Here is an 8320-nt window from a genome sequence, read left to right as displayed (position 1 = left end):
ACATAGTAAATGCTCAATTTGTTAGTTTTTTGTCAGTCTGTTAATTTCAGGGTACCAGATGGCAGCCTAGTATTTTTAATAATGCCAGCAATGGAAAATGAGAACAGTCCCTTGTACAGTGATTCCCTCGTACTAGACGAGGTCAGAAAGTCACTGATAGTCACTAGTCGCAGTCATTGTAGAGGAGATTCTTCCCCCAAGGCGGAAGTAGATCTGCCATCTCCTAGCCCCTCGGGCATCCACTGTGAAGCAAGTAAGAGTAAGCCAAGGGCTTGGGCGGCACGGATGCAATTACTCCCACCGACAGCCAAGGAGCAGTAGAGCCCGACCCCGGGTGGCTTTATCTACAAAAAACAATTCTTAATTCCTTGTAGGTTTTCCTTCTTGGCTGTTTGCGTTGCTCCAAACTTCGTGCGTCCCGCTGCCGTAATCCCGCCCATTATTGACTATCCAACAAATCAACGAGCGTCCAGGTAGCTGGGGTCGGATCCTTGCTCTTCTAGGTCATTCAAAGCCCGGCGTTCTATGCCCGCCCCTAAGCGGCTGGGCCAATCTGCGCGGCGGAGAGTGACGTCGCCCGGAACGCTGTCCCGGAGACTGCGCGGTCCGGGTAGGGACCAGTGCTGGGTTGGTGGGGATTACCGGCCAGGGCGGGCGAGCGGACAAGTGGCTGGAGCTGTTCCTGAGCCCTCCCCCAGCCATGGACGTGCAGCCCCCCAACTTCTCCTGGGTGCTCCCGGGCCGGCTGGCTGGGCTGGCGCTGCCCCGGCTCCCCGCCCATTACCAGTTTCTGCTGGACCAGGGCGTGCGGCACCTCGTGTCTCTAACGGAGCGCGGGCCCCCGCACAACGACAGCTGCCCCGGCCTCACCCTTCACAGACTGCGCATCCCGGACTTCTGCCCGCCAGCCCCCGAGCAGATTGACCGCTTCGTGCAGATCGTGGACGAGGCCAACGCCCGGGGAGAGGTTAGTGGGCGGAGTCAGCGTAGGGAAGAAGGGGCTTGGGAGGGGTCAGCGGGGACACGCACGGAGAGGGGGAAGTCAGGGCCAGGAATACAGGGCTGGGAGAGAGATTGGGGGAAGACCGTGGGGCCAGGAGACTACAGGTGCACCTGGGACGTAAAGCCTAGGGGAGAGGGCGGGGCGGGAGGAGTAAAGAGGGCTGAGCAGCGTAAACTGGGCTTGTGGAGAGGAAAGAAGAGTCAGCTCACGTGGAGTGTGGAGGAGAAAGGGTGGACAAACTTGGGAGAGTTGGTCGAAGTCAGAGGCTATTGAGCAGTCTCCACAGCAGTGCTCCGTCCAAATATAATGGAGCCATATGTAATTTTTAAAGTTTCTAGTAGCCACATTTTAAAAGGTAAAAAAGAAGCAGGAGAAATTCATTTTGATAATATAATTTAACCCCGTAAGTCAAAAATATTACCACTGCAACATATAACCAATATAAAATACTTAGTGAGATATTTTCATTGCTTTTTGTACATCTTCACAACTTGGTTGCGTTTTACATCACATCTCCATTTGGATTAGCAGCACTTCAGGTACTCAGTAGCCACATGTGGCCAGTGGCTTCAACACTAGAGAGTGCAGGTGGATGGTTGTAGAGAAGCAGGCCAGGAGCCCAGCGCTTGAACTAGCCCCTTTGCTGGTAATTGGTGGCCTGCAAGCCACCAGGTATGGGATAGCCTTCCCTGACTTCGATGTCACTTCTTGCCCCTGAGAGCCTGAGACATGTGCAGTCCTTGGTCTGACCCAGAAGCAGCAGCTGTAGGGAGATCGACCCAGGTGAGAGGCAGAAGAGTGTTGGGACAGCATCAGGCTCCACTCCAACCTCCCCATTCACAGGCCGTGGGAGTGCACTGTGCCCTGGGCTTCGGTCGCACTGGCACCATGCTGGCCTGTTACCTGGTGAAGGAAAGGGGCCTGGCTGCAGGAGATGCCATCGCTGAAATCCGGCACCTTCGACCCGGCTCAATCGAGACACATGAGCAGGAGAAAGCAGTCTTCCAGTTCTACCAGCGAACTAAATAAGGAGCCTCAGCAACCTTCTGTCAGACCCCCACAGCCCTGACCAGTGTTAGATGGGGCCAGAGACATGGAAGTGGGCTGAAGCCTCCAGGTCCTAGCTGGCTCAAGGGACTGAAGTCTCCCTTCTTTGCAGGCAGGTTGTGATTGATGGGATGGCTGGAGCTGCATTGGTGTGGGGTCCCTCTGCTGCTTCCTTGAATAAATAACTTATGAGAACCAGTTCATGTTGCATAGCACTATACAGTTTACAAAGCATTCCCACATATCTACACATTTGAGCCTTACAGTAACCCTGTGATATAGGAAAGGCACTTTAGATGAAGTGGCTAAAGCTCAGAGAGACTCAAGGTCACACTTTGAGAAAGTGAAAGGATTGGCCAGGAATACAACACACATCTCTAGCCTGTTAAAGATGCTGAAACTCTATCTGTTCTTTGACATTCGATGTGTCTTCTAGAGAGCTGGTTAGTGAAAAGCCCAGGGTCTCTGATGCTTACAGGCCTGGAGAGGCCATGTGGATGCAGCCTCTCTGTCTAGGCCCATGTGCCCCACGTGTGTCATTCCCTTAGCCCTCTCAGGACAGAAGGCTTGGATGTTGTGCTCACAGATAACCACCATCCTCTTCTCCCAAGGTCTGTCTGTGTGCCTGTCACTAGCCTCGAGGTGCTCAGCTCACCCGTGACACTCAGCCCATTGTGCTACGCCACCACCTCAGGCCAAGGAATGTTCAAACTGAGCCAGTCTGGGTGGTTATACAGAAAATAGTGATTAAATGAAGAGATTCAGGGCTATAAATCATGGCCATGTTTCTCAGACATTTACCTTCACTAACCCATTGGATCCCATTCTACCAGCACCACCACCACCCTTTCGGCTTTGAGAGAGAAGATGGATAAGCCAGCCAAGTAGACTCTTTTTGCTGTAACTTCTGCCTGAATTCCTGTCCTCTCTTCTGCTGTAGCAGGCCATGCTGGATAAGGTAGAAATCCATTATGAAATATGTGCTGAGTGCCTATGTGTACTAGGCTTTGTTAGATGCAAAGGGTACCCAGCTGAATGAGACATGATTCACAGCCTCCTGGATAAGGCAGGCACAGAGTCCAACGGCATATAATGGGAACTATCACAAATATGCATTCCAAATGCAGTGGAGACGTGGAGGAGGCTGGGGTCCCCTTGTGGCCACTTGCTCCTCACATCTTTCTCCCTTCCACTGCCACCCACTTAACTCAATCCCCATCCAACTCTCTCACACAAAAGGTATTTTAGCCAGAGTCTTGCCAAACTAGGAGCAGGAGGGAGGCTGTAAGATGCAGCCCCGCCATTTCCTCTGTGTGTCAAATCCAAGTAATCAGTTCCTTCATTCTCTTCCTTTGTTTCCCACTCAGCCTACCCAGGTGAGGACATCTCCCAAAAAGAAGAACCCACAATTCCTAGCATTCAGGCTACAATGGAAGAGTGAGAACACATAGAGAGGATGCATTCAAACCCTCACACTCTTCGTTAGCAGAATTTCCTCCACCCTGCCCACCTGCGTCTCCCTCAACAGCATGGCCCATTGTTTCTTGATGCAAACCAGAGTATCTTCCAAAGGGATGTGTGAGTGAGTGAGTGAGTGTGTGTGTGTGTGTGTGTGTGTGTATGTTTTCACATGAAGGCAGGAAGAGTATAAATGGCCCTCATCATGGATCCCTGCCCACTGCTTACCAGGATGGGAAGACAGGGATGGGAGGCTTAAAGCTGCACCCCCAGAGTTCATGTCTCTGCTCTGATCCTGACAAGCTGGGGTTGTACAACTGATCTTCATGCCTTCTGCCCTTCTTTCCTACCTTGCTCCATCTTCCCCACATCATCTGCACTACAAGAAAGGAATCTGCCCTTTCCTTCCTTCTGAAGCTCCTTCAAAGAAGACTGAAAAATTTTCTAACTCTATTAAAGCTCTGTGTGCCTCCGTCTCCATAATTTAAGCAGGTCTCTTCTACCTCGAGTTCCTCAGGGAAATATATAATTATGTGCTTAAGGAAATCGGTTTTTAAATAAGAGTTGGAATGAAAAGCTCTGCCCTTATCCTTCCATCTACTTTGGGAGGTGTTAGTCTGAGGTTCCCTTGGGCTCATTCCCATGCCTCAAGTTTTTGCCTTCTCACCCTCTCTTCTGTGTATGGCCACCAATGAGGGATTACAGACTAGCCATGACCCTTCCCAATTCTACCCTACACTGAGACGACAGGTGCAAGGAACAAGCCACTCCATCAACAAAGAGCCTTCACTCACATCAGACCATGGTTTCTCAAGCTTGGCACTGCTGGCATTTGGGGCTGGACACTTCTTTGTTGTGGGGCAGTGTCCTGTGCAACGTAGGGTGCTTCAGCATCCTGGACCTTTACCCACCAGATGCCAGTAGAATGCCACCCCCCCAAAAAAAAGTGATAACCAAATATGTCTCCACACATTGCCAAATGTCCCGAGAGGACAAAATCATCCCCATTTGAGAACCACTGCATCACACCAGCAAGATGCAACCACAGGCTTTTGTTTCCTACAGGAGTAGAGGTGGGAACATTCTTGGGAATTTCTCTTTTGGATACACATAACTTGATAGGGAAGAAGGGGCCAACTTAAACACCCTCAAACACTGTTACCTTCTTAGCAATGTCTGGCACCCATCCCCAGTCCCTCCCCTTCCCAGGTTTCCAGGACAGGGATAGACATCATTAACTTTCCATACTTAGGAGTGCTTTATTCTCAATGAGTTGCTGGTGGACGTAGCTGCAGTAACACTGATCCCATCCTCATGTTTTAAAAGTTCCGTTCATGTTTATTCTCTGGCATGTGATCCGAATTCCCTGCTGAAGGGAGGCTTTTCTATGTAAGAAACATCCTTTCATGTCATTTGGGTTCTATACCCGTTAACCTCCTGTGTTCCTCTCCTAGAGAATTGTTCTGATGCAGAAGCAAGTAGAGTCAGGATGGGAGGGGCACCAACCACACCGTTCCTCCCTGGCTTGGCTCTTCCACTTCCACTTCACTGCAGCTCCTTTTTGCCCCAACTGGGGTCCTATTCTCTGAGTCCTAGGGCTCACGACTGCTTCCAAGACCATGTGACACAGCACACAGCTTCCTGCTGCAGAGACAGGTCTGCATCCTGCAATAGGCACTGTGGTGGCTCATGCCTTTCTTGGAGCTGTGCCTCATTGTCATCCTCACAGCCATTCATGACGTGTAGAGACACCATCACATAGGAAGTCTCATCATTGATCCTCCTCTGGCTATGGAGGTCTGCCCCCCATTACCTCCCAGATAAGGTCTTCCCAGGGCAACAATGTGCATGTCACCTGGGGAGAGACTTGATCCAAACCATACACTATTTCCCAGAATGAACTGCACTCATCTGCCAAGCCTCAAATCAAACCTTATGCTGTCTGTATCTTGCCACTCTTTATAAGAAAGAAACTAATTTGGTCTCAGGATTGTTTGTCACAAAGAAAATATCAGTTATCACTAATGCGTTTCACATTTTGTCATGACTGCACTTTGCTTATTTATATGATTATAATTGTCAAATTAAGAAGTACCTACCATATAGCAGGTGTTTACATACATTACATTGTATCATTTTATCCTTACAACCACTCTAAAAATCAGGTATTTTCCCCGTTTTACAGATGAAGGTACTGAGGTTTAGAGATAACTAACTGGCCCAATGCCCCACACTTGTATGAAGGAACTGGGATCAAACCCATGTGGTAACTCCACACTCATGCTCCTTCGACCAGACTTCCCACCTGCCAAGACGCACCTCTGGTTCCAGGTACATGGGGGAGTCTGTCTTCATTCTCAGAGCTTAGCCTTGAGAGCCATCCCATCAGCTCATCAGCTCAGCATCTGTGTCCACTGTCATCATCATCTCAGGCCAGAAGACAACCTGCACCTGACACGGAAGCCAACGGCACTTGAGTCATGGGCTGCTCTTCCAAATGCAGGCCCGGCATTTAGTCCAAAATAGTAAAGCTGATTCATCAGGCCATTTCTGCCACAGCCACTGTTATCTCACTCAGAGCATGTGGGTGTCCTCACCTGGCATGACAATCTTGAGGCATGTGTGACTGGCAATGAGACCTCAAAAATGTCTTTTTATGTCTGATGATTTATTAAAAACCCTGATGTCCTTGCTTGTTTTATTGTTATTTGAGCCCCCAATGCATGTCAGGCACTATGCCAAGTGCTTTATAGACATTATTTCATTTAGTCTTCAAAAAAACCCTATGAACAAGGTCTTATTATAATGACCAGATGAGTAAACTGAGGCCCAGAGAATTTAACATGCCTAGAGTCGCATAGCTAGAACAGGATTCAAACTTAAAGTTTGTCTACTGATAAACTAGAGAAGAGAAGAGACTTTGTTGTAATTAGAAAATATGCAACAGCATCTGTGTTCCCCAGAATCGCAGCACTGGACACACAGGGGTCGGCAGAGTCTGTGACTGCGCGGCTGCCCCAGGCTGCTGCCCCAGGGTTTGGCAGCACAGCCCTGACTTGGCAGTGTTGGGCTGTAGCATAGTCATCAACCCTAACAGGCTTCTGCCTCCAGCCTCCTACACCATCAAAAAACACAGTCCCCTGTTGATTTAGAAATAAGTTACATAAGCACTTCTTCCATTACGTTAAAATCCTTCTCTGGCTATTATGGATTCAAGGCACACTCTTAAGAAGGCAGCATGCTTGTCCAGAGAAGCAGAAATTTAAGAAACACTTTGGTGCACATCCATACCTGAAGTCAATGACTTATTTGCAACCTTGATAACTTAGTCCTTTGTGCCACTAAATTGCCTCAACCACTTTCTTGCCCTACTTTTTCCTTCAGTTATTCTGTTGCCATGGATATGTGATCATGAAACAAATTGGTGATGTCACCTCTGAGTTTACAATATGTGGGGTTCAGTATGGCAAACATTTCTGGGATTTTCCCCCCTAGCTTTTATGAGGAACACACCATCGTTTCTTTACCAATGTATATTGAGTAGCAACTCTGCTCCAAACCCAAGGTGGGAAATATGGAAAGTAATTAGTGTAGACTTCACCTCAATAGGTTTTATGTGCCCTTAGGCTCCCCCAGCCCCACTCCAAGCAAATTCGCTGATTTGCATGTTTTGTGTAGGTACCTTTTGTGAGATCTAATCAGAGCTGGGTGCAGCCTAGGGCCATGGGATGGAATTAAATAAAGTAACCACCAGGAGATCAAGCCCTCAGGCAGAACTATGCCATTCTTGACCATGACCTGTAATGCCCTGAGGAATTCAATTTCTTTCTCTGTCTCCTTCCTTACCTCACACTCTCCCCTCCCCCATAGCCCTTGTTCTCTCTGCTCTACCTGTGTTGGTGTCCCCAAGACCACAAGTTTGATGATTTGCTAGAACTCACAGAAAAGCTGTTATACTCTCAATCATGGTTTATTACAGTGAAATGATACCCATTAAAATCAGCAAAGAAGAAAGGCACATAGGGCAGAGTCCAGGAAAAACCAAGCATGAAATTCCAGTTCTGCTCTCCCAAGAGAGTTGCAGTCTCTAACCATCCCACGTGTACTCACACATATTCCTAAAGCATCTGTCATTCTAATTTGCAGCCCTTTGCTCACCTATGATTCATTTAGTTGTTTAATGTCTCTCTTTCCTACTAGAATCTAAGGACCATGCCTATGAAAGTGACACAATGCCTGTGGCACATGGGTGCTTGATAAATATGTGGCAACTGACACATGACATGCTGCCACCTACCTGGGTACTTGCGCATAGACGCAGAAATGGGAAGAAAACAATAAATCTAGGAGATGTATAATCTAGGGGAGACATGACCCAGCTACATCCCTAAGTGTACATGCAAAGATGGGTACATACAATTAGGAGAGATGCAATATATAAATACTTAAGCAATGCTGGAGTGATTAAAGAGATAAGAGGAGTGTGTCTGGTAAATTCAAAAAGTTGAACTTTCAATGAGATGTGGAAGGCGTGGTCAGATAGCCCAAAAGGCAATACGAATGTTTGGCATTAATGTTATGTGTCAGGTACAGAGTCCACATAGGGAGGCCCGGAAAGGGAGATGGACAAGATGAATGGGTGGCAGTGAGGGGAAGGGCAAGACAGAGAGTGGAGTGGCCTGGATGAGGATGAAGTAAAAACGTCATCCAGTGGGTAGCAGGAAACACACAGTAGATTAAGGTGGTGAAAGGGAAGCAGAAACTCATGCCATAGGTTTAGAATTAGATCTGATCAACAGTGTGGAGTCATCA

General features: G+C 48.2%; 1 protein-coding gene across 2 annotated transcripts; it reads left to right on the top strand.

The window, feature by feature from the left end:
• Window positions 1-558: 558 nt before the first annotated feature.
• On the top strand, window positions 559-6200 carry DUSP23 (dual specificity phosphatase 23). 2 transcript variants are annotated; one of them, XM_039840012.1, is made up of 3 exons: window positions 559-967; window positions 5694-5699; window positions 5840-6200. In XM_039840012.1, the coding sequence occupies exons 1-3, from the start codon at window positions 701-703 to the stop codon at window positions 6032-6034; spliced, it is 468 nt and encodes a 155-aa protein (XP_039695946.1). In that variant the 5' UTR covers window positions 559-700; the 3' UTR covers window positions 6035-6200. The 2 variants fall into 2 exon arrangements, with proteins under 2 accessions (XP_039695946.1, XP_039695947.1); XM_039840013.1 differs by lacking the exons at window positions 5694-5699; window positions 5840-6200 and adding an exon at window positions 1847-2249 and having other exon boundaries at window positions 581-967.
• Window positions 6201-8320: the final 2120 nt, after the last annotated feature.

Source organism: Pteropus medius, unplaced genomic scaffold (genome assembly GCF_902729225.1).
Source record: "Pteropus medius unplaced genomic scaffold, Ma_sr-lr_union100, whole genome shotgun sequence".
Taxonomy (NCBI): Eukaryota; Metazoa; Chordata; class Mammalia; order Chiroptera; family Pteropodidae; genus Pteropus; species Pteropus medius.
The sequence above is the reverse complement of the archived record's forward strand: the minus strand, read 5'-3'. Positions and strand labels throughout refer to the sequence as shown.

Bases quoted from the DNA above. Each gene is read 5' to 3' on its own strand.
- DUSP23 (XM_039840012.1), top strand. From the start codon at position 701: ATGGACGTGCAGCCCCCCAACTTCTCCTGGGTGCTCCCGGGCCGGCTG.